Here is a 27,131-nt window from a genome sequence, read left to right as displayed (position 1 = left end):
GGGGAAGAAAGGAATGAGCTTTGGGATGGAGGTAAGAGGTGGCTCTGCTTTTAAAGACTTACAAAAGGAGATTCTGGTCCCAAGCAAAGTAAAACCAACACCTACACCTCTAAACTTCATTTGGGAGGGCATGCCAAGGGGGTTCTGTTTTTAAAAACAAAAACCAAACAACACATACAACAAAAGGCTCCAACTTGGGATTTTCTAAATTGTGTCCTTGAGTCCAACTAGGTGGGTGGTGTGGCCGTGTGGTCTGCAGCCATACCTGGCTGGTGCTCTGAGATCATGCCACCGCCCAGTGTCTGGGGAGGTGAGAGAAAACCTCTCTCTAAAACTCCTGGTGTTCACAGTTGGGAGACTTTCATCACAGCGTCTAGATCACATACAGCGAATTCGTAGGAAAATTACCTCTTAGGCATCTATACTTGGAAAAACTTTGTTTCTCCTCCACACCAGGTGGGCCTTTCCCTCATGCATGCTTTGACTTACATAACTGAACGTACCGCCTCTCTGCACTAGCCCCCCCAAGTCTCAAAATCAAATCCACAACCACACGAGGCCTACAGTATGCATTTTTCTCCCTGGCTTTATTATTTTCTCAGCCACAGTCTCTCTCTACCCCAACTTAAGTCAATTATTTATATGTATCCTTTTGAACTGTGTGTTTTGGAGGAGGCAATAGTAGAACAAATGTATAGAAGCATCAGTTTCATTTTAAAACTCGGTCTCTGTATGTACAGTGACACTGATCTTGTGCTATTTATGAATTAGACAGTGTTCTGTGAAGCTTAAGGTGAGCATCCTTGTGCATCATCCCAAGGAAGGAGAAAGGTTTACACGGCCTGAGGTCACACCTTACAGAGAGACCTGGTGGACCATTTTCCTCACACTGCACTGTCTTAATGAGAACACACTCACTAGAGGAGCCGGCTGATCCAAGCAAACTCTGCCTCCTCCCACATCACCTGTTCTGGGACAGACTGACATCACGTGTCTCCTGACAGGATGCAGTAAGAACACATCACTTCTGCAGAACGTCTGCACAAAATGTATAACCTACATCTAAACCATGAGGAAACAGTAGACAAATCCACATTTAAAAAATCAAGCTTCAAAATAAATGGCCTATCCTCTTCAAAAATGTCAAGGTCCAGAAACACGAGGGCTGAGAAATCATTCCAGATAAAAAGAGATCAAGGAGACAGGATAACTAAATGCAATGCATGATCCTCAATAGATCCTAGACCAGAAACCAAAACGGCTGTAAAGGACATTACTGCAGCACATGAAGAAATTTTAAATATGGACTGTGGATTAAAAAGCATTATTGTATCAATGTTAAGTTTCCTGATTTTGATACTATCCAGGCATGTCGTGGAAATATTGAGGGTTCAGGTCCAGACCACTGCAATAAAGCAAGTCACATGCAATTTTTGGTTTCTCAGTGCATATAAACGTTATGCTTATACTATAATGCAGTCTATTAGGTTATATTAGATATATGTATGTATAGATAAATGCAATAGCAGTATGTCTTTAAAAAATGTACATACCTTAATAAAAATACTTTATTATTAAAAAAAACGCTCTCATCTGAGCCTTCAGTGAATCTTAATCTTTCTGCAACAGCAGTCAAAGTACACTGATCACAGATCACAATAACAAATACAATAATAATGAAAAAGTTTGAACTACTGGGAGAATTACCAATTTGTGACGCAGAGAGAACAAATGCTGTTGGGGAAATGCACTGACAGGTTTGTGTGACACAAGGTTGCCACAAACCATCAATTTGTATAAAAAAAAAAAAGCATGTCTTCGAAGAGCAATAAAGAGCACAGTAACACAAAGGGTGCCTGCGCTGTGCTGATGTCAGAATATGTCCTTTTAGAAAACACAATCTGAAGCATTCAGGGGTAAGAGGGCATGATGTCTCCAACTTACTCCTGAAGAGTTCAGGAAAAGAAAGAAAGAAAAGAAAGAAAAGAAAGAAAAGAAAGAAAGAAAAGAAAGAAAAGAAAGAAAGAAAGAAAGAAAGAAAGAAAGAAAGAAAGAAAGAAAGAAAGAAAGAAAGAAAGAAAGAAAGAAAGAAAGAAAGAAAGAAAGAAAGAAAGAAGAAAGAAAGAAAGAAGAAAGGAAGAAAAGAAAGGAAGGAAGGAAGGAAGGAAGGAAGGAAGAAAAGAAAGGAAGGAAGGAAGGAAGGAAGGAAGGAAGGAAGGAAGGAAGGAAGGAAGAGAGAGAAAGAAAGAGAGAGAGAAAGAAAGAGAGAGAGAAAGAAAGAAAGAAAGAAAGAAAGAAAGAAAGAAAGAAAGAAAGGAAGAAAGAAAGGAAGGAAGAAAGGAAGGAAGAAAGGAAGGAAGAAAGGAAGGAAGAAAGAAAGGAAGGAAGAAAGGAAGGAAGGAAGAAAGGAAGGAAGAAAGGAAGGAAGGAAGGAAGGAAGGAAGGAAGGAAGAAAGAAAGAAAGAAAGAAAGAAAGAAAGAAAGAAAGAAAGAAAGAAAGAAAGAAAAGAGATACATCTTCATACAGAGAAAGAGATAACCAAGTGAGGCAAATCATAAAGAATTAACAAAGGCAAATCTGGGCAAAGAGCACATGGGCATCGCTTGTACTCTCCGTGAGACTCTTCTGTAAGTTTTAGATTATTCCCAAATAAAAGATAACATATTTAAAAAAAAAAAAAAAGCACAACAACAACAAAGAAAAAGCTTCCCCTAAACACACCCTAAGCTCCCTGGAGACTGAAAATTCTCAGTCTGGCAGAGTCCAGACAAACTGCGTTGTATACGTGCCGCTGGGCTGTGACATTATTTCTCTTGGAGGAAACCACTACTACACAATGGCTTTGAGAACTATTGTTTGGAGGAGTTTGGAGGGAGAGAACCCTAGTTGTAACAGGGGCCGTGTGATTCTGATACCTCACACGCACCATTCCCCCTAGCCTCTCTACTTCCTTCCACTCCTGACTCCAACTGTTACTTGTGGGCAAAAAAATGATGTCTGCCATTTCAGTAAACAATGAATGTTGCCAGCCCTCAAACCATCAACCATTGCAGCAGCCTGGACAGTGAGCCCTGAGGAGAACACAGGATGGAGAAAAACAGGATACTGGCCTGGGATAATAAAGATATATGTCAAAAGAATAACTTTAATGAGACCAGACTCTTGTATCTTCCCATACATAGAAAAGCACTAAAATCTTGTGATGTCTATTTTTTTGTGATTAGCAGTAACTTTTGATGTTTGACTATATTTTTTTTTTCAGCAAAAATTCTTACATATTCTGTCTCTTCCCTTCCCTCTTTGGAACAGTTCCTCAGAGCTATCTGAGAGGCTGCCTCCCAGGCTATAGTCCTCAGTAAGGTCCTTGAATAAAACATAATTTTTACCTTTTAGGTCGTGTGTGTGGTTGTTTTTTTTTTTCAGTTGATACATTAAAAAAAAACTATGTGTGGTTATGAATGTTAATTAGATTTATTGCCATGATCATTGCACAATATATACATATATCAAATCACTGTGCTATACACCTGAAAACTATAATATAATGTTTCTGTCAATTTTATCTCAATTTTTTTAGAGAAGAGAAAAAAAATCTCATTTTCAAAAAATAGAGAGCCTGGAAAGACAGGACAAAGAGATGCTCTATGGCGCTGGTCTTTCAGAATAAACAGCTCAGGACAACTGTGCCCGACAAGAAGATACTGGACTAAAGAATTACAGGTTTTCTCGGGGGGAAGCTGGGGTCCAAGAGAGTTAGTTGACTGTAAAGCTTGAGACCCTGTAGTGAAAGGCCCTCACTTCCCCGGGTCAGAGCTGAAGAAACTGTTCCACATTGGCTTTCCTGATAGAAGGAAAACTGGACAAGTTAAGAAGGGCAGAGTCGAGGCTGGAGAAGCAACTCGAAAATGCAAGGAACATATACAGGGAAGCATGTTTCAATGTCTCAAGCCAAAGCCATCCTATTTTAATATAGTTTGTGTCTAAGATTCCCTCAAATGACAAGGGAAAAAGTATTGTGCTTAAAACTGGAGCAGAGACAGACAAGAAGACAACAAATAACAAATGTTTAGATGGGAGCAGTGGAGTCTCTGGAGGAGAATCCCTTGTTTGCAGTGTTTCAGGCAGTCACAAGAGAAAAACAATATATACAGCAGAGGCAGAGAGTCCAGAAACCTTCCATCTGCAGCTCCCCTGAGAACTCATTGTGCTAGGACGGGATGAGCCAGTTCCATGTGAGGAGAAATTACAGTTGCATTCTAATTAATTCAGGCATTATGGCAATTGATAAGAATGGAAACTGAATATTTTTCTTGATATTTTAAGTGTGAGCTTTGAAACAGCTAAGTGAAAGTCTGGTGAGCCAGGACTAAATCATCCACAGTAATTTTTTTTTTTACTTTATTTTTTTTCCATCTCTGCAAATATTTAACTCTTGGCAAAACTGAAAACTCACAACTCACTCTTCACTGGTGTCTGAGAAATACAGTCCTGGAAAGGAAAAGGACGAAAATAATATGGAATGAAATGCATGACATGTACTGGGAAGCAAACTTCAAATGAAGCTTCCATTTATGGCTTTAGTTGGAAACATATGGATAGGCAAGCTGAGAAACAGAGCAAGTAGGAAAGCTCAGTGCCTGGCTGAAAGTACACTTTTTGGGGCAACCTTAAATCATTTTTTTGTAAAGGAAAGTAGACCTCAAACAAATCCTCCCCAACACACTGAGTGATCTGAAGACACTTACTTAATTAGTTCTATAAAATCAAACCATGTCAGAATTGTATTTTTAAGGAATTCTTATACTTTCCTAACAAATAAACAGTCCAAAGAAACTGGAAAAATGAGGAAATTAAAGGAAGGCACAAAAATTTATGTACAAGAATATTTACTGGAGGGTAATAGCTCAGTAGTAGAGTGCATGCTTAGCATGTACGAGGTCCTAGATCCAATCCCCAGTATCTCCATTAAAAAAAAAAAAAAGAGTATTTACTGCAACATAATTCATAATAAGAAAAAATAGAAGCATTCTATATGTCTCTCAATAGAAGAACTGGTTAAATAAATTATGGTGGAGTCACACAATGGAATATTGTACAGCCATTAGCACAACATGATGGTGCATTAGCAGAAATATGCCCAAGTCCATTCATAACTTAGACACACACACACACACACACACGCATATATATATATATACACAAATTAAACAATGACAATCTAATATGTACCTATCAGAATTATAAAGGCTAAAAAGTTTGGTAATAAACATTACTGGCCCTAATAGGGGGAAAGAATGTTACATTGTTGGGAGCAGTGTAAATTGGTATAATCTTTTTGGAGGGAAGTGGAACATCTATTAAAACTTTAAATACACATAACCTTTGACCCAGGAATTCCTCAAAATTATCCTCTACATAAACAGCATACGGCACAAGAATTTATATACAGGGATGCACCTTGTAGCGCTGTTTAATAATAATAATAGGAAACAATCAGTGAAGAACCTAAATTTCCAGCACAGGGACAGACTGAATAAAGTATGGTACATCAGTAGAGTGGAATATTATTTACTGCTAACAAAGAATAAACACATGTATAAGTACTAATTTAGAAAGCTCTCTAAGATATGTTTAGTTTTAAAAAGGCACATACATCCAAGGATGCATATGTATGTAGAATATTTCTAGAATACAGACTGCCCTCTGTATCTGCGGGTTCCTCATCCTGGAATTCAACCAATCATGGATTGAAATCCAGTCTGTGGGTGCAGAACACGAGGGTGTGGATACCAAGGGCGGACTGTACTATGCCATTTTACGTAAGGGACTTGAGCATCCTCTGATTTTGGTATCTGCAGGGGTCCTGGAATCAATCCCTCATGGTAACAGGGGATGAGGGACGACTGCACTGAGGAAACTGGTAGTAGAGGTTTCCCGGGGTAGGAGAGAAGGACTGGGGGGGTTCCTATGTAAAGGAGACTTACTTCTCACGACTACTTTTTACAACTGTTTGAATATTTTGCCATGTCTGTGTTACTTTTCCAATAAAAAGAGCTAATCAAAAATATTGATTGAAATGTGAAGAGGCTTGTGATATATTAAGTGAAAAAAGCAGGCTACAAAAAAGAACATAGAGAATTCTCTGACCTTTTTTGTTTACATTTGTATTGGAAAAATGACAAAAATACGAGACAGTGTCAATGTTCGTGTGATTCTGAGTGGTCAGATCACAATGTTTTCTGTTTTCTCATTTTTTGCTGATCAGCATTTTCTACAATGACCAAATGGTAATTATATACTATGGGGAGAAGAAATATTCTTGAATCTTGCTGCCTCAAATATGTTTAAGGATTTTATTTTTTCCTGCCTTTTTTTTTTTTTAAACCAGGGAGAGGAGGGTGATCGTCCTCTCTTCAGGGCACTTAATAAGAAAAGACTATGAAGGCTCTCGTTTTCCTGGCTTCTCTTATACTATTATTTTGCTGACTTCATCACGGAGAATTATTCAGCGTCAAGCGTGGCAGAACAGCTGTCCCTGACCACCAGCAACTGCAAAACACTCAGGGAATAAATTTAGACCCCCAGAAAGGAAGAAGAAATCAATCTTCCAGCTGACACAGGGTGGGGGAGGTGGTGGTCACACACAGGCGGGGACAACATCACCAGGAACCCCCAAGAGGAGATCAAAGAAAAGTGTCCAAATGTCACTCGACACATCAATTTAGAACAAGTGGCAGAATGGCAAACCCTCCCAGAATCCCTCTGCCTAGAAGTTTAACTGAGTGAAATTCTCCACAGCAAGGAAGTTTCTGGGGGCTAACTACTTACAGCAAGTCAGCCAGCAGATGGGACTAGAACTGTCAAAAATAATTTTTTAAACTCTCAGCAGAGGCCCACAGCATGGTGAAGAGATTAGACTCCATTAAAAATAAATAAGTAAATGAAGGTCATGCACACAAAGAAGGGACCAAAGAAAAGCTTGACCTGGCCTTTAACTCTTTCCTAAAAGGGTCAGCTCTAGTCTGGGACTTGGGGCACCCCTCCGGAATTTTTCAGGGGTATAGGTCTGCAGAGGCCTGACTTTTTGGCCAGCTCTCGGCAAACCGAAGTCCAAGGTGGGCTTATGCACTGACCCTGTGAACTTAGACAATACGCTTCATAATCCAGATCCCAAACTGCAACGTCTCCCCTAGTTTTTGACATTTAGTTGGTATGACTGGGGACAGAATTTTCTGGAACGTGGCTTCATCCTTAATGTGCCCAATGCTCACATTTGCACTAACACCATGTGCCAAAATGACCGGTGCCAATGTCACCATAAATGTCTATTTCAGGCCAAACCCCAGTTCAAAGTTGGTGAAATGAGTCAGACAGAGAAAGATAAATATTATATGTTATCACTTATATGTGGAATCTAAAAAATAAAACAAACGTATAAAAAAGAAGCAGACTCACAGATACAGAAAACCAGTGGTTACCAGTGAGGAAGGGGGAGGGGAGTGAGAGGTACAAACTACTATGTATGAAATAAATAAGCAGCAAAGATATACTGTACAGCACAAGGAACAAAGCTAGTATTTTATAACTATAAATGGGGTACAATCCTTAAAAATTATGAATCACTATGTTGGACACGTGAAACTTAGGTGATATTTTAAATTAGCCTCAAGAAGAAGAAGAAAAAGAAGAAGAGGAAGTAGTAGTGGTGGTAGTGGTAGTCGTGGTGGTGGTAGCAGTGGTGGTGGTGGTGGTAGCAGTGGTGGTGGTAGCAGTGGTGGTGGTAGCAGTGGTTGGGGAGGACACTTGGCTTTCTCTTCAGGTAACTCAAGCTAAAAACTAGATTTCTGAGTGGGTTTTTGCCAGTTATCATGATGGCATTCTCCAGTCACCGTGCTAAAGCACAGTTCTGTAGTCGTTCCTACAGCCAGCTGATGACCAGAGGCATCTGAGCACTTGAAAACAGAATACACAGGTGGAGAGCAACGTCTCATGGGAAAAGAAAATCTAAACAAAGTCCTTTTTAAAAAACAAGATTATAATCCTAGCCTAACAATTTTGCCTGTGTTATCAAATTAGAACGATATGATAAACAGTTTTCCATATGCTACATATTGCTTATAACAATGGTTCTATTTTAGTGGTTACAAATATACTTATTTTTATATTGTAGTCATTTTATCTGGAGGGGGTCTACACTAAAAACAACACATCTTTGTGTACAGTTTTCCAAAGTGTTTATCTAGCATACTACTTAGGAATTTTATCTTGGAGAATATTTTCTTACTTTTTTTCCCTTGGAGAGTATTTTCTTAGGAAAATTGTGGCGCCAAACACTTTTCATGGCTCTTGAGATTTCTTATGAAAGAAGCAATTTACTACCTAAATGTCTAAATTCTACATAAGAACATCTATAGGTCTTTATCTCGTAATCTTAATATATGCAGATGAATGAATACTGATACAGATGAGAGATTCATCCAAATTAAGCTAAATGGAATATATCAACTACAGTTCAATTTTTTAAAAAAAACATAAATGGAATATACCCAAGAAAACACAGGGTTCATCTCTTTATATACTATTATGTCCCACTTTATTGCCCGAGAAGAATTAAATTACTTGCTTTCAGCCTCCATTTCACATATTCCTTAAAAGCCTCAGAAGAAAAGATCTGTAATGAGCCTCCTTTGGGAAGCCTCAAAGAAGAGCAGTCTTCAAGAACGCTGATTAAATAGAACAAATTTTGACAACTGATGGATTCCTCTAGATCTAAGAAGAAAATAACACTGATTTTCTACGGCGCTTAGAAAACTGTTCCCTCTTTTGTTAATCAAGAAAAGATCCCTTTAAACCAGAACCCCTCTGGCTCCCTCAGTCTTCCTTCCCTGCCATAAAGACCACTTTCCACAGCAATCTTACTAACACCTCATCACCCCCACCTGCCCCCACCGTAAGTGTGGAGGCTTTTCAGTTTGTCTTTGGGTTTGTGTGTATATGTGCTTGTGCACGTTAGGCTAATTTATGCAGCAGGAACCACAAGCAGCTGCACTATTTCACATTCCCACCAGGAATAAAGAAGGGTTCTAATTTCTTTTATTTTTTAATGTATCAATGTTAGTGGATGTGAGTGATACCACATTGTTGTTCTGATTTGGACTTTCTTAACGACTAATGGTAAGTACTCTTCATGTGCTTATTGGTCATTTGTATATTTACTTTGGGAAATATCACTCAAGTCTTTTGTCTATACTTTAAGAATTTTCTTTGTCTTTTAGTTCTTTTCACCTAAGTAAACAAATACGTATGCATATAGTGTGTTCATAATATTCTTTATTATCCTTTTACTGTAGCGATGGACTCTTTTTCAGTATTAATAATTTCTGTTTTTTTTTTTTTTTTCTTGGTTAGCTTGGCTAGAGGTTTGTCGGTTTTATTGATCTTTTAAAGAACCATCTTTTGGATTTTTTGACCTTCTCTATTCATTTATGACTTTTAATTTCATTTATTTTGCTAAAATTTTTATTATTTCCTAAGTTCAAAATGTAGTGAGAACATCAGAGCTGGAAAAATCACAGTAGCCAGATGTGTCTGCCATAAACTCACCACATAAATTTGATTAGGAAAAAACTACTGGAAAAAGTAGTTATTTTTAAGATAGTCCACATATAAATCTGACTTTCAGTAAACTTTCAGGATACCTTTCTCCACACTTTCAGCAATGCTAGGCTGCAGTGTCCCTTAGCTATTTTATTTGCTTTTGATAAAATGTCTTTAAGTGCCTTTGTACACTTCCCAGAGGGATGAAGGAGCCAACTTTGCAAACTGAACAGAGACAAGATTTTCCATCTTGTCTTGAAAAGCACACCCTGCAAAAAAAAAAAGAAAAGAAAAAAGAAAGCAAGAAAACCACACATGTGTTTATAATTTGAAATACAGATCAAGACAGACCTGGAGGACTTAGATTCTGGCCTGGTGGATGGCTTATCTTCAAAGGGGGAAGTGTGTGTGTGAGCGTGTGTGATATTTTAAAAATTCCTATAGCATTAAAAATACACTCTGGCTGCACTTTACCAGAAGTTTTTGAACTGGCTAGGGCTGGCAGTCTGGTGAAGTTGTTATACAATCTTTATTTTTCCTGTCCTGTCTGGGAGGATGCTGGCACCCCAGGTCGGGGCCTCGTTCCAACAAAGAGGGTCCATAAATGTATGACAGGAGCCCGGCCCCCCATGGTTTATAATCACCAGGATTATCACCAAAAAGGCAAAATGGCCTGTCACTTTCTCTTGGCAAAACCATTTTAAAATATGGGGAGATTTTAAGTTACTGCAGGATTTGAGTAGTTGTGTGCTGAGAAATGGGAAAACCTTGCAGAGGGAGAAGGTTCTGGAAGTGGAGCTAGAAGTGACCTTGCTCTTCCCAAATTCCCTCTGTCCCTGAAGGAACCGGGGCACAACTGTGTGGATCTTCATCTTCTCATAATCACTAGCTGGGGTGAAGGATGATTTTTGCATTGTGTAAGTGGAAGTGTCAAAAGGCTAAAAGCTGCAGGGATTGTGGTTGTGTTTTCCCAAGGGAAGAGGAAGAGGAGGAGGAGGAGGACGGCTTTCTAAGGCACACAGCACAGGCTCTTCTTCCAACTCCATGGGGCCCAGAAAAGTGAAGAAAAACCAGACTACCAGCTAATAATAACAGTCATAGCAACACATCTCTTTGGGGCTTTCTCTATGCCAGGTACCAAGGCATGGACGACCTACATGCTCAAAACAGCTTTTATAGAGAAGGGACTATCACTAGCATCATATTACAGAAGGAAAATGACACTCAGGTTAAATAACAAACACAACTAGTAAATGTCTAACCCAGGAGGAGCTTAGTTCTGACTCCAAGTCTTCCCATTAACCATTATTCAGAAAGGTCCCAGCCCTTGACCCCAACCCCTCACACCCTAACACCCTCACTGATTTCCTTAGGTTCCATTTCCCCAAGCCCACTGTTCTATATATTACAGGGCCTGACTAGAGTCTTTTTTTTTTTCATGTTTCATTTTTCTCCCCCTCCTTCAAAAAAAATTTAGTGAGTATTAATAGTAATTATCACCCCAACAACCTACTTAAAAGACATGAGATCCTATCTGGTTTGTGTTATGAAAAAAATCAGCTTTCACATGTATAACTTTCCCCCTTGACTGTGTTACATAAAAGTGAGGGTTCCAAACAACTTGTCAGCCCCCAAGTGACACAGCTTCCACCCAGCGTTGAGCGCTCCTCTTCACTATCTAAGGTCTCCAAGACCTTCCTTTCTTCTTCCATTCGCTGGGGATCCCCAGGGACTCAGACTCCAAAGTGACCAAGCTGCTCAGACAGAATCAAACTGGATGAAACCTGACAGACAACCTGATTTAGTAAATACAGAACCAAAAATTTCAGATAAAAATTAGATCAAGCCGGAGACGGCTGTTTGAAATAACCCCCTCGAGTCTATTTCATGTATTTCATTTCACTTCGGCATTTGAAAAGAGAGTGAGCTTAGACACCCTACTAGACGCTTTTCACTGCATACTGAGGCAGCTTGACAAAAGTATGCTCACAAAGTGACCTTCACAAAGTCACTCACTCCAGGATGCCTTTAAGTGATCTCTTAATTGGTCTCTTAAAGTGGTATCTTCTCTCTTAATTAAAGTATCATTTGACTTAAAGGCCACATTTCAGGAATAGATCTACTGAAAAAAATAAGAGATCCACGGATAAGAAGTTTCTTGGGGAATGCAGGGGAGCAAGGGGTGAAACGGATTGAAACATTCCCACCAGGGGGCGCTATCTTCACTGAAAGTAAGAAATAGTGTTCCTAATTTAAAGTGCGTTGTACTCTAACCAGACTAAAATCTTTTTTTCCCTTGAGAGCTTTCACGATGAACAATGAAATTGTCTTCAAATCTAACAACCTATAATTAAATAAAATATAAAATCTTTCTTTCCACAAAGAACAATGATGATAATATTTCATTATGTGCCAGGCATGGATCTACATATCTTACTTATAAACTCACACAATCTCCTCATACTATAAAAATAACCCTCATTTTACACATGGAGAAACTGAGGCACGATTAAGTCACCAATAGGCAGAGCCAGAATTCACATTCTGACTGTCTGATGCCCAAGTTCACATATCTTACCTACAGAAAAACAAAGAATGGCAAAATAAGATTTACTGTTGAATGTATTTTGATATGTCACTGATTACCTCACATCTCTAGAAATACATAACACTAGCTTACAAATGGTACTAATTCTATCACTTGACAGTAATGTTAACTGTATTTTGACATCATTTTCACATATACTCATACCTATCAGTGAAGTTTACTTTTTTGTCAGATATATTCCATTGAAAAGACATTGAAATATTCTAGATTTAAGAAGAAATAGGAGGAGGGGAAGGATCTGCTCTGGTCAAAAGGTAAAAAGGAAAGAACAATGCAGGTGATGTAAAATAGACATTGATATTTTTAAGACAAAGAAATTTTGAATCATATTCAAAATATTGACTTTCTATGTATGTTTATATATATACCAGTGTGTATGACATAGGTATAATAAATATAAACACAGATGTGTGCCTATTATTTCTAAAATAATGAAAATAAAATACCACAGACAAAATCTTAAGGAAAAGAAAAGTAGAAGGAATCTATTCTATTTTTAGAGATTGATAACAGAGTATAAACTATAAGCAGAGCTGTAATTTGAAATAAAGTATTCTGAGCAAATCATTTATTATTAGGACCATATTGTGAATTATCCCTGGACTTTGAAACTTACTTTGCATTCCCCGTTGTGTTTCCAACCTTCGGACACGTGTGATTCTTGAGAGGCTAGCAACACACTTGTAATGGGGCACATACTCACCTATTATTGGAAAACCCCCACAATGTGTGTCTTGAGAAATTTACTGTCCCAATTTATTAGAAATCTGGAAAGTAAGATATTTTATTCAGCCACAAGTAAACTTGTTTCAGACTTCAGATTACCAACTCTACCAGCAACTGGGCTTTTTGGGGGAGAGAGGGACAGACTCACATGTGCCTTCAGTGTTAAGTTTTTAGCATTCAAGGTCCTTATTTTAACTTAGTCCATTTCTTATCTGTTGCACAACTTTTTAAAATTAAGGAAAGTACATAAAAGAGAATAAACAATGATATTTATTCCAGCATTGGGCACACTAGTAACACACCAGTGACAACCTAAATAGCCATCAGATGGAGGCTAGTTAAAAGAAACTAATTATAGCATATCAACATTAGGTAGGTTTTCAAAAGAATGAGGCAGCTCTGTGTGTACAGATAGAGAAGCGGGAAAAGTAAGGTGCGGAAGAGTGGATATAATACACATGTGACTGGAATCACTGCTAGACTGGAATCACTGCTAGACTCCAGGCAACACATGAGGGACTGAGGAATGGGCATCAGATGAGGGCTTATTTTTTGCACACTCCTTTGAAAAAGTGTTTGAATGTTTTTAGCCAGATCCGTGAAAGATTTCTCCAATTGTGATCAATTATAAAGTAAACATTAATATTTAATAACCAATTTTTAGACTTTTTAATGGAAAGTAAATGGTTAAAGAAACCCTGAAACCAGTCTAGCGCTACTTAATTTGTGGTTTCTTCACTACACGCACATCTGCTTTCTACTTGGGCTCACATATGTTGAGGAAAAATGACTCATGGGAAGCACTGGCACCATTTTCCTTGATCTGCCCTTTAGGTATGAAACACAACAGAGGTTATCCCAGGTCAATTGCTGTTTTGTATATATTTTACATCTGCAAGCTTTAAAATGGTAGATCTGGACTTGCTGGAAGAAGAGACCATACATTTACTTGGAGCTGACTCAGGTCTCCTTGAGTTCATACTCGCTGTGGCTAAGCCGCAGTATAAGCGAAGGGTGTCTAGGAAAAATGCTTCCATTTTTATCCTGTTCATTCCTGAAAATCCAACAGGAGATTCTTTTCCCTCTCTAAAATTAACTGTTCTGTGTATAAAGCAGTATCTGGATAGCTGATCTTAAATGGAAACATGATCTGAAAATGGCACCACCTTCTAAAAAAAACCCTTGAAATTGGCCTTCTTATTTTTAGCCTTTGGGGATGGGGGAGAATGGCCACAACAAAAGCTGATTGGTTCTGTGGCTGGAATGTGTTCATTCACATCTGATTATCTCTGGTGGGCAGAACTGTATTCCTTTTGAGGTAAAGGCAATTAGCGGAAAATAATCTCGCCTCGTGTGGAAAATCATACTTAAACATTCAAAATGAAGGGAAACGTGAGCTATCCTAGGCTGGGGCATGTATGAGGGGAAGCCACCCACAGATTCTCCAAGGGTCTAAAATCAGACCAATTTTAGTTCCAACTCCAGCTCTACTATCCAAAAGTTGGGACATCGGGAAAGTTTCTGCATCTATAAAATGGGCATGCTGTCACTTCTTGTAGGGTTGTTGCGATGACTGAATGACATAAGGCAAGAAAACACCTAGCCTGGTGTCAGGTGTCAGATGTGAGGCCAGCAATGTACCCTTTGGCAGTCTTCAGGGACCAAATTCACAGAAAGGGGCTAAGTGCCCTACCTGCCTTGGTCTGGATGAAGACAACAGGCCTAAGTGATTTTTTCAAAGAACTCCATTAAAGGCAATTGGAGAGGATGCTGGAGTTACACTGTAAACCTGAGTAGCAGTACCGTGAACCGCATAACCAAGAGGCCAAGAAAAGGAAGCAAGGGCAGTGAAACGGCGACACAGCCAAGAGGGAGGAAGATGTGCTATCTGGGTGCATGTGTGGGCACTGAAGCAACCAGAGCTGCTTCTGAGCTTCAGAGACTCTTGGCTGAGCATTTGTTTATCCAAGTCAAAGCTTACCGAGATTCGGCTGGGACACGGCCATGGCCCTCTGGGGCACTGGTGTGGTAGTGGCAGCTGGGTGGAGGTTCATATGATTCAGGGGCTGATTCATCGCCTTCCTAGGGTCTTGCCACGTGGTGATTTTTTCTATGTGACTAAAAGAAGGAAAACAATTATCTTTTTAATTGTCAGCATCATCATCATTATCACCATCACCAGTAACAATGCAACAGTTAAATGATGCTGGCTCTTCTTCCCTCAGGATCTGCTTACAAGTGGTTGACACATTGTTTGTTTTCAGCCAAGGTCTGGCTTGCCCACTTATCCGCCATTCAAATTGGGCTACACTGGGGATTTTGCAGAGGACTCTCTGAACACAACTCCATGACCTAGCCATCCCAGTTACCCCTATGTGCAAACACCCTCTTAAGAGTTTTCTGCCTTACCAGAGACAGACAAGCCCCAGCGCACCTCCCCGCAGCCCGAGGAGCCTATGTTCTCCAGCCCCTCAGAGCTCACGGCCACCCAGTTACTGAGATACCACAGTGTGAACTCCTCTCCCAATGCAGGACCGTGCTCTCCGGCCAGCCAGCCCTCCCACACTCTCCCGGCTCATGTAATTGACATAATGAGGACACTTCCTCCTGTCCTCAGCCAAAGATAGGCCCTGAAGCCAACCTCGTAAACATGACATTTACTGACATCATATTACTAAGGGTAAGACACCGAGCTCCACATAGGTAATAAATAAAACCCTCAAGAAGCTTCTGTTCCACCATGCCGGGGAACAACTGTGTAGCTGGAGAACAGAGTAGCAGGAAGTAAGTGTAGGAAGTGCCAGATTATGGAGAAACCCAGATACCGAGCCATAAAGGTTTCTAGAGGAGAAGATGTGATTAGACTTTTGGTCATGGACAACTTCCAGCGTTTGTTATCATGACTTAATCAGCTTCTGCCCAGAGTTTCAAGCGTGTCCTTAGAAAGACTGATGGGTCCTCCAGCTTTGACTGCCTCCTTCCAGACCACATCACAAGTCATCCCTGGTGCCTCATAGACCCTGGGTTACTCCGTAAACCCTATCTTTTCTGAGAGTTTATTACATTTTTCTTTCAAAGGTGAGCGTATTCATTTGGTGCCACAACTCTGCTTTATGAACTGTATCAGAGATCTTTCTTTATGTATCAAAGACAACTTTGATAGCAGAAGCTGAATGTAGCTAGGTTGCCTCTCCCAAACCAAAGGGCCATGTCAACCCCACACACTGTAGACCCTTCTGGATCCACAGGGAAAGGAGCGTGATTGCTCTTTCTGTTAAACACACCTTACTTTTGAATAACAATGGCTTCCCTTGAATCCTTAATGTAGGAAACCACTATTAGTATTTAGACTTAATCCTAAACCAGTGCAGTCTCTAGCATTGGAGTCTTACGTCTTTTCTTTTGCTTCCACCTCCTCACATCTGAATTCTGCCACTGCTAAAGTTCTTCAGATTTCTTCCTCCCAGGATGGAAGTTGTTGCCATAGGGAACTCGTTCATTACCTCGAGAGAAAACTTGGATGTTTTCCCAAGGAGACCTTTAAAATGAGTGTGTTTTTTTTTTTTTAAGTCAGCCTTGGTAAAGAAGGCAAAATTAAGTTTCGTAGTGTAGGAGTCATCGGTGGTCTTTAAAAATAATCAAACATAAACTGAGAGGAATAAAAATAAAAGAACTAAGACAATCTTGTTAAGAAAACATAAGGGGTAAACACCCAACTGGATATTTTCATCAACTGCCTAAGCATAAAGAAACAGTGGTCTTAGTTCCACCTTCAGTATAACCATTGTAATTCTGTTTAAAGCTTTCATAAAATCCTTTTGTCCACTTTTGGTCCTGTGGAAACAAATAGCCAGCCTCAGGGACTTTGTCACAGGCCTTCAGAGTGAGGGACCAATTGATGAGGAGGATATCAGAGTTAAGTAAACTCCCTTTAGCAAATAATTAGAGATGAGAAACCCTTTGACTGACTATTCCTTCAGGATACATTAAAACGTTTTTTCCAAGGCGGCGTGTCCTACATGAATACTTTCCACTGTGGTACCAGAAGGGGAGGAATCCTTCTCTCTTTCATGAGCCTTTCTTAGACCCTCTAACACCATGGGTATCGACAGTGTGTCAGGACCAGCATAAGCACAGCCCCGGTGGGATGCAGTGATGTACACCAGATGGTGGAAGGCATATAAGGACACTGCTGGGAACAGACACTCAGCTACCTGTCAGTGGTAGGAAAAACACAGGAACTGTACTGATGCATTCCCAAATGCTGGTCCTCCACTCGCCCCTCCCATTCTGAACATGTGGGCTGGGGCTCCCCTATCTGGGGAGAGCAGAAAGGCTCACACTCAAAGTGATACATGAGCCCCGCATGCATGTGGACTGCCAGAATGGCTGACCAGCCTTCACCCCCAGCGTGCAGGGCTTTCTGGGTGGACGCCTTGGCCCTCATCCCGAGAGATCTGACCCCAGAGCTGTACAACTCAGCCGTGGCTTCAAGCCCCAGAACTCCCCCAGGACCGTGGGAGCCACCGCAGACCACCCTTCAAACTCCACACCCAGCCAACACTTTTAAAGGAGTTTTGTTCCCAGCGGATTTGTTAATTAGAAGTGTCACTCACTGTATTCCCCAAAGACTGGAGTACAAGAGGGAGCCTTTCTGAAGTGAGCAGTTCTCTTGCTCTGAAACAACTCCGAGAAGAGAGCCACTCCAATTCCCAGCCTCTGCAGACCAGGTGACCCCACGTAAGCTTTGCCCCAGAGTTCAGTTTATGCGATGTCTAGGGAGCTCCCCGTCTGAATGCCAAGAGCAAGGGCATTGCTCACGAGAATTTAATCCACTGCTTATGATTTGATTTGAAAACTAAAGTCCCTTATTGTTCAAATCATTTAGCTCCCCTCACCCGTTCCCAAAAGCAGAATAAAACACACGCTCTTTCATACAGCTGTCTCATCCCTTCTCCCTCGCTAGAGTTCCTGAGTCATTTCCTTTCTCGAATTTCTCAGTGTAACCTTACTGTTTGCCAGGACCCGCAGTTTAGCTAGATTAATCCCCACTTCCCTACTACTCCCACCTCCTCCCTGATGTCACTCCCTGCTGAGTCCCCTTCAAGAAACTCTCTCTCTGCTGTTTAAAAGTCCAGTTTCTCTTTTGGGGGTAAGGGGAAATATATATATATTCAATATGTATATATTCAATCTGCCTATTGATGTGTATTCCATGAACACACATTCTATACAGTTTTCATGTTTGAAAACAGAACAAGGTGGGGTATAGCTTGGTAGTAGAACACGTGCTTGGCATGCACGAGGTCCTGGGTTCAATCCCCAGTGACTCCGTTAAGGGAAAAATCCAAATAATAAAATGTATATCTATCTTTTTTCAAAAAGAAGAAGAAAATGAAAAAAAAAATGAAAAAAGATACCAAACCATTTATGGTGATACACATAAGTAACGGGCTCTCTGGAGATCTTCCCCCCTTATCTAAATTCTTCTGTACTTCCCAGGTTTTTAACAGTTACGTTGTATTGTTTTCAGAACTAGGAAAAACAAAAATACTCATGAAGGTACAAAAAGACAAAATGGAAAATGAAGCATGGATATGCAAGTCATGGGTACTAAAAAGTTACTGCAGATAAACTACAGATTTGAATCCTATCTTCCAGTGGCCAAAGTAAGAAGGGAAATGGGATCAATTACCTGACCCCATGCTATTTTCAAAGAAAAAAGAATGTCAGCTTCTAAGGGAAAGAAAAACTCTTCTCGACACCAAAAAAAAATTTTTTTTCTTTTTCCTGGACTAAATAGAAAAAAAAAGTCTGGCGCTTGCTTCGGCAGCACATATACTAAAATTGGAACGATACAGAGGTTAGCATGGCCCCTGCGCAAGGATGACATGCAAAGAAACTGCAAGGGTTTCACATGAGGGCCCCGGGTGGGGTGCAGTGGAAACGGTGCCTGGAACAGAGACGATGAGGGTGGTCTTTTCCTTTTCCTTTGGGGGCCCGTTTGACCAATATTTCTTGGACCACCTTCTTTCACAGTGGCAGAAAGGACAGACCAACTCCTCACCTGCAATTACATCGGGGTCTTTGAGAGACCTCCCCAGGTCGGAAAAGAGGTTCAGCCCTGAGGACCTGCACCCTGCCCAGGGGCAAGAAAGGTCAGCACTTCTGTGAGAAGATATTTGGCTGGAATGGTAACTCACGGAAAACTGTGCTGTGTTAAATAATTTTTCCTTCCAGAATGAACGTGTTCTTCAATAAAGACACCAATTTAGAAAGCCATTTTATGTATTAGGGAAATTCTGTGTGTTAAAAATGTCACTGAAATCACTGGGGGAGGGAGGCAGCATTACCACCCCCCAGGCACCCTCCGCTCTCGGCCTGGCCCCTCCCATCAGCCTCCAGGGCATTGTTAATTTAGCTCAGATTTCCACCCCTCCAGCCTCCTGCATGACCTTTCACCTTGATGAGGGCAGTGGCCTCCAGGCTTCCCCTCCCCTCCTCCGGCCCCTCCGGTTCTCCTCCAGCCCTCCAACCCTTCCCCACCCTCTCTATCTGACAATTCCCTCTCTAATCCACCTCCAGACTCATCTTCGCAAGGACAGCTGAGGTCCAAGTCACCCCCGGGTCCCTAGTCCCCACGGCCCTTGACAGCTTACTGAGACACAGTGTAAGACACTGCGGGCTCTGGAAAGACCACAGTCTTGGAGTCACACATACCTGAGTAGTAATGTAGCTGTGATCCTGTGTGACCTCAGTGGACAAGGCATGTAACCCATCCCAGTCTCAGCACCCATATCCATGAGCCACGGGTAGAAAAGCTAACACACGCACTGGTTCCTTCTTGTAAGGGTGAAAAGGGTCTGTTCTGGGAAACGTGTGACGACCAAAGTCACCTGCCAATTTCAGGACTAGTCTGAGACAGGAGAGAAGGGGGCAGGGAACAACCATTAAAAGAATAACACAGCAACTGAGGAGAACTCACCCCAATGGCGAAAGATTCGACTTCCGGTAGACCTTGAGCCTCATTATAGGATCATTCTAATATATTAGCACGCTACATGACACACCTGCGGGGCGCTATGACAGGTCTAGGATGACCATAAAAGGCCAAACGTGGGGGGCCCAGTTCCTGCAAATCTATGTCCCTCAACCAAACAGTTGGAATAATCCTCCCACTTAATAGCATATGAAATTACCCAGTTCTTAAAAACTAGCCACCCCTTACCTGGGGCCGCCTCTCTCGCCTTCTGAGACTGCCTCTGTCTATGGACGTGTATCTCTCTGAATAAATCTACTTTCACCCTACTATGGCTCACTCTTGAATTCTTTCCTGCATGGGACAAGAAAGACAAGAACCTATACTCGCCAGCAACAAGTTCACTGGGCTTCCCAAGTTCACTTTCTCAGCAAGGGAATCCATGGAAGGCAGCCCCAGCCTCAAGCCCGAGGCTGGCAACATTTGGCTCAAGTTTATTCAACAAGTGTGGACCGTATACCTATTGTGCCTGATACACTAGGCAGGTATAAAGATGAAAAACATTTTGTAAACATAAAATCCTGACTAGCAACAGAAACATGAAAGGCAAAGATAAAATCTTATCTGTAAAAATAGAACCCACTGGCTTCTTACAGCCCAGGAAAAGGCCTGGTGTTTTTGGACGAACTTACCCTCCAGTTCATGACCTATTACACTAACTTTATGGAAGGAAGCCACACAACAAAGACTTTCTGAAATAGAGAAGGCCTATGTAACACATTTTGTATTACTGGAAGCATACAAAGATATAAAAATAGGAATGACCATGAGTGCTTAATTTTGAAAGAATTTAGAGTTCGTAGCAACATAAGCTGCTTGCTGATCTCTATGGGCAAAGATTTCATCTTCAAATGTAAGTGTTTGGTCCTTTTACTCCCCCTCCTCTCTGCCCTCCCTCCCTTAATATATTAGTTTCATGTTAGTGTCAGACGTTGCTCAGGGCTCCCTACCATCAACAGAGCTGTTAAGGCAGGACTTAGAAGCAGCCTCTTTTCCACCACAACCTAGCTAGGTGGTTAGAGAGAACCACAGCAAAGAGATGGGAATTCAAAGGCAGCCTGGGGTTATAAAACCAAGACTGGCTGGCTCAAAGCTCAATTCCAATTCAGTGCTGCTTCGATTCATCCCCCTGCCAATCCCAGTTTCTCTTTAACCACTCCCTTCTTTCTTTTTTGGGAGGGTGCTAATATTTCTCTTCCAATGAACAGAAGCTCTTTTGATGACCAAAATGACCCTATGGGGCAAAGTGTTCTACACATAGTAGGTCCCTAAAAAACAATACTCCTGCAACCCATAAAACTTACCATAAATATTCACAAGCTCAATTTAGGGCAAAAGTACATTATCTGGTTTTTAAAAATCAGACATTAAAAACTTTTTTGACTTACTAGACCAATTCACCACCCTCTTTATGTTATACAAAAGTTTACATACACTGAGGATTATTTGCTTAAAAACTTAACTGAAATAGCTTTGCAACTTGCTTATTGTGAACAGGTTCAATAAAACTCATCAGTGTTAAAAAATGAAAACTGAAACAGATTTGCATGAGGCTGATAATTTCCCAGACAGAGCTTGCCAAGTAAATTGGACCCACTGTCAGCAGGCAACAAACGCTATGCCAGTGTTTAATCCAGTACCAGATGGCAAGACTTGCCCAAGACTCACATTAAAGTTTTGAAAATTTCCCCAATTAGAATTAAAATACAAATATGCAAAAGCTGGTCTGCTTCTTTTGTTGTATTCCAGGAATAAAGGCTGCCTATGTTTCAGTCGCATTAAATACGCCGGTAGTGTGTTCTGATTTAAATTTCAAGACCTAGGAAATGACACACCAGATCTTACTCACATCTTGCATTTCTTTGAGTAGCGCCTCTTGCTTTGTTTTGTCTTTTTGACAATGAAACTTAGCTCTTCTGACTGACAGCAGAGGTGGGTCTTAACCACAAGAACATAGACAGCTGGCATACACGCTTACTAATTCTCCCAGGCCCAGAGGCATACTCTTTCTCCAGATAGTGCCTCTGCTGTCACCTAAACCCAGAGAGTAGTAGGAGCTGCTCACAGTGGGAGCTCCACAGCAGTGGGAGTGACCATCGCTGTGGGAGCTCAAAGCCCACGTCTAAACAGGCAACCCAACCTCATTAGTCGCCATCGGTAAATTGATCCCCTCTGCTTAACCCCATCAGTCAGGCTGGATGATACGGACTCAGCTTTTGAATACACTGAAAATGGGAAATAAAGTGCTGGCCCTTCACCTGGACGAATAGATACATAGCTCATGTCTTACTTTCTTTCTATAGCCATCAATCTCCCTCCCAAGTTGTCATCCTTCCTATTGTTAACCCAATTGGTGCTTCTCTGTCCCAAAGCAGTTTTCACAACACTATGATTGGTTACAACTCTTCTTCTGTTCTGCCCTAATCCTAAACAGTACCATCTCTTGCCAGCACAAGCAGAAGAATAAAAGACACAAAGAGGCGAAAGTCAGGGTGCAAATGTACCTAGCTGACACATCCATCAGCAAAACATTCTTATCATTCATGGATTGAGTCCCAAAGCTATAAAAACCGACTCCCTTATGCGATACAATAAAGGTGAGTGTTCACATAATAGAAGGCTGACGAAGTTCAGCCTTCTCTGAAACCGCAAGGAATTTATTTAAAAGGTTCCGGTCAGGTTTTCACTTCGGCAGCTCAACAAACATAGCTGCAGTCTATGACACGGGAATAATAACTCATATATAAGTAGGGGGTTTTTTTTAGGCTCCTCTAATAAAAGATGATACAGGACAGAGCATTATTTTGGTACCCGTTTCCGGTCTCTACCATTCACTTGCCAATTCAAAAAATGTCAGAGTTCTCTGGAATTCCGAATGAATGGCAGGGATTGTATTTTTAACTACCAGGCTCTAATCCTCGACTTCCATCACAGCCGTGCCAAGAAGCCTCCACTTGTTGAAATTAGCCGCGGTAGGAGCCGCAGCGGCGTGAAAGGTCTGCGGGCGCTTCCGCCGGGCCAGCTGCCGGGATCTGCCTCCGCGAATCCTTTCCACCCAGCATCTCCGGATTTTCTGCACGTTCATTCCTGAACCTGCTCGGTCCGGGAAGAGGCTGAGTCAGGCGGAGCTGCCGTCATACCCGAAGTGCGGAGCGAGCCCACTTGAGGCTGTAACAGCCTTAGTTCCTTCCTGCAGGGGTTTACTTACCAGTTTCGTCCCTGGGGTAGGAAAGAAGGGGGGGGGGCACTCTGAACGCGCCACTTTGGGAACCTGGTGACTCACTAACACAGCCCTGAGGTGTGACTCACCAACCTTGCTTCAGAGGGTGAGCTATTGTGTGAGAGGCACCCCGTCATCCCCGCTGAGGTCCCCAAAGCCACCCGACACTGGCAAACCTGACGTCGTCTCTTTAAACTGGGCCAACTCTGGCTTAACCTCATTTTTCCTATTCCCCAAAAAAGCAAGAAGTAAAAGAAAAGGACTGCATTTTTGTTTGATTGTTTGCCTTTGGCCAAGCGCCCTTCTAAAGAATTCTGACTGTATTGCAATTGTATTATCTACGCTTAGCATTTTTTTTTCTCTTTTCATTTCGGGATCGATAATAGTATTAAAAGACTTATAAATTATATTAAGTTTCTTGTGTTGAAACCGAACAGCAATGTAAGAGTTGATTTTTACCATGTTTCATTATTTCCAGATATCAAGTATAAAATGTGGACTGAGTACATATTTTCCCACTTTCTCCTTTTTTACAAACAAAAATATGGGATGGAGCTGAGGAGAAGTGAAGGAAAAATGAGGCTCTTAATGAAAGGTAAATTCTAGAATTATCCGTAGGAAGTGAAAGGCATTCATCCATTCATTCATTTGAGAAGCTGTGTTTACAGTGGGGCTGTATCTTCCATGGGCATTCAGTTCCAAAATCAGTTTTGGCAAATGTAGAGTGTGATGAAAATTACAACTGAAAATCCTTTAAATGGCCCATAACGTACCATCTACTACACTTTGTGTATATTATAAGGTCTTTACTTAAGTCCAACACAGCCAAGTACTTCCAGAGTTAGAACATGGTACTATTTCTACAGCCAAGCTCCAGAGGAAGTGATGCTGTCCCCAAAACTTATGTTGGGATTTGCTAGGCATGTAGAGTTGAATTCATGGCACTTAAACAGGCATATGGTCCTGAAGACCTCGGTATCCTCTGCTCTGGGATGGACGTAACAACAGATGATCTAGCATCAGCCCCAGGAGCTGGCAAATGAATGTGGAGGTCGTGGCAATGAAATAAAGGGTGGTGTGGAGGTGAACAGAGCACAGATCCTATTTTTATTGTTATTATAAATGGTCCAAAGCCTGACATTCTGTCTCAATAGCTGCATGTTAGATATGGTCCCTGTATCAGCTGCATCTGACATCTGGGAAGCAGCTTTAATCTCGAAATCAGTTTTTAAAAGAATTTTTTTTAAGCCACCAAACTACTCTAAATGCTCAAATACTTTGAAAATTGTTTTTCCAGGCTCTCCGTGCCCAGCACATGTTTCAACGTGTTGTTTTTCCAGTTGTTCTTAAATGGGACATTGACACACTGTTTGTGCTAACGGGGCCAAATGAATTAAATGTCACTTGCCTAAAGGAAGATGGCAAAGCCCCCTTAAAACCGAAAATTTTTTTGGGTTAGTCTAGTTTCTCCTCTATTCATGTGGAGAGAGTCAAGTCCTTTTTGTTGGTTTTGTTTTCTCAATTCTGGGAAGAGGATGAGCCACCCTGGGCTCTGGCTGTCGGTCACTTCTTGCACATGTTTGAAAGACAAGACACATGGAACTAGAGAAAAGACTGGCACGAACCCCAACCCCAGTCTGGAGAAAGACTGGAGATGCTTTTCAGAGCCAGCATCTCATTTCACAAGAGGAGGATCGAAGACAATAAAAGGGGCGAGGTGGGGGGTGTCGAGTCAGGCTTCCAAGGCAGGGAGGGGAAAGGGACACTGTGGGCCTTGAAGATAATCACTGGGCAACACTGATTATGTTTCCTGTAAACCCAGCCCACAACGTCTCTTTATGTGTATTTCTTGGCATCTTTGGTTGTAAGCATCACCCAAATGAGGCAGTGGTGCAGTGGTTTTGAACTCTTACTCTGCTATTAACCAGTGAGGAGACCACTGAAACTTAACATCTCTGAGCCTCAGTTTCCTCCACTGTAAAATGGGTATAAGAACAGCCATTTTGAATATTTCATCAAATAACCAAAGTAAAACATTATAATATAATAAAATATTAATTCCCCTCCTTTCCCTTATGAAAATCTATCCCAATTGTTTAAAAAGATCTGAGGGATTCAAATGCAAAAAATTAGCTAACACCCTATGCTACAATGAACCCAAGAAATTGGGGGAAAATATTGTTGGACATCAATTCACTGCAGATCAATTTGATTTCACATAGTCAGAGTAGCTAAGTAATAACTAATCTAGAGATGAAAACATTCTCAAAAAGCAAAAGAACTAGCAAATCACCATCTTCAGGGTGGCTCCTTCACCTCCACTCCCTCTTTTTTTTTGCGCTTTCTAATAATAACAATTCTCAGATCCAATGTAAGGAAAGGCCAAAGCTGAGATTCCTTTAGTGCCCTTGTTAGACACCGTTCGTGGTGATGAGGATCCCATGTCAGCACAAGACTTTCAGCCTCATGCTTAAAGTAGAAAAGATTTCAGCTTGAAGTGAAAAGCATAAGGTTGAACACTAGAAAAAGAGTATCCAATGGCTTTCCATTCTTCCTAACAGAGACGCTCCAGAAGTTTTATAATTTGGTTTTTACTCATTTACAGGATGACTATAGTTCATCCCAAAAAGTGGGGGCACAGATCTGATACAGAAATGCAGGAAGACCTGAAGCTTCTGTGACTCAACAAAATGGAAAAACAAATTTTGCCTAAAAAGTACTATAGTTTTATACAAAGCATATTCATGCAAACTCCAAAGAGAGGTAGCTTTGTATCCACAGGTGGATGTTAATCAAAAATATACTACTGCTTTAATCTCTTATATTCAACAAAGAACAGAAATATGCCCCTGTTTCAATTTTTTTATGATTTACTTCCCCATCCAAACCACACTATTCTTCACTTAGGTAGCTGGTGGAAGCTAAAAGGGTGGCAGAATAGTAAGTAGTTTTAATTTTCTCTTTTAAAAACTTTCCCATTTTCTAAAATTTCAGCAATGGACATGTACTGTTTTTTAAAATTTATTCTTAATGTTTTGATTTTACAATCTTACAATATATATACATATATATATATATATATATATGTATATATATATACATACATACATATACATGTGAAGAAAAATTGTAAATATGTCAAAAATCCCCACATCAACCCTCTGCAGAATGTGTGGTTTAAACAAAAGAAAAAAACACAGCTTCAGGAAAACAGCTTTAAAAATGCCCTTAAAATGTTCACCAAAGAACCCACAGCCCTACTGAGGGTCACTCTTGCATATTACTAAATTTAACTGGGTAACATCTTTCTGGAAGGTAGTTTGTCAACACATAACAAAATCCTTGAAAAAGCTTTGAACCAGAAACTCCACTTCCACAAAGCTTATACCAAGGAAACAGATAATGGCAGAGATGACCAGCTGTTTCTGAATCTCTCCCTCTTCAGGGTACTAGATGTGGCCATGAGACTAAGTTCTAGGCAATAAACAGAAGTGCTATGTGAAATTCTGGGGCAGTTCTTTAAATGGAAGGGATACACAGACTTTTCTGCTTTCTACCCTTCTTTTTTCCAGCTTGGACTGTGGATGTGATTGCCAGAGCTACAGCAGCCCTCTTAAATCATGAGGAATGAAATCCACTGAGTAAGAACAACAAAGTAGAAAAAAGATAAGTACAGGTGGAACCACCACATCAGCCCTTGACTGCCTTACTTTAATGTTAGAGATAAATAAATCATCTCATTTCATATCCCTGTTAATCACAAACATAATTCCAAACCAATATAACAAGTATGCAATATGTATATGCAGGGATGTTCACTGCAGTTTTGTTTATATCTCAAATGTGTTAAATGGTTAAATAAATTATGATTAAGCTGGACAATGGAAGATGGAATGGATATTATAAATGGCATAAATTTTTTTAAATGGAAAGATGTTCA

General features: G+C 40.8%; 1 protein-coding gene and 1 pseudogene across 2 annotated transcripts in view; one reads left to right on the top strand and one right to left on the bottom strand.

Annotated features, from left to right (window-relative positions):
• The window catches only part of WWTR1 (WW domain containing transcription regulator 1), a 124,825-nt gene that overhangs the window by 36,865 nt on the left and 60,829 nt on the right, over positions 1-27,131 (bottom strand). For both annotated transcript variants that reach the window (XM_074369721.1, XM_010970398.3), the window contains exon 3: positions 14,914-15,050. In XM_074369721.1, coding sequence (XP_074225822.1) covers positions 14,914-15,050 — 137 coding nt within the window. The remainder of the gene's footprint in view (positions 1-14,913; positions 15,051-27,131) is intronic.
• LOC123612950 (U6 spliceosomal RNA) lies at positions 18,750-18,846 on the top strand (annotated as a pseudogene).

Source organism: Camelus bactrianus, chromosome 1, assembly GCF_048773025.1.
Source record: "Camelus bactrianus isolate YW-2024 breed Bactrian camel chromosome 1, ASM4877302v1, whole genome shotgun sequence".
NCBI lineage: Eukaryota > Metazoa > Chordata > Mammalia > Artiodactyla > Camelidae > Camelus > Camelus bactrianus.
The sequence above is the reverse complement of the archived record's forward strand: the minus strand, read 5'-3'. Positions and strand labels throughout refer to the sequence as shown.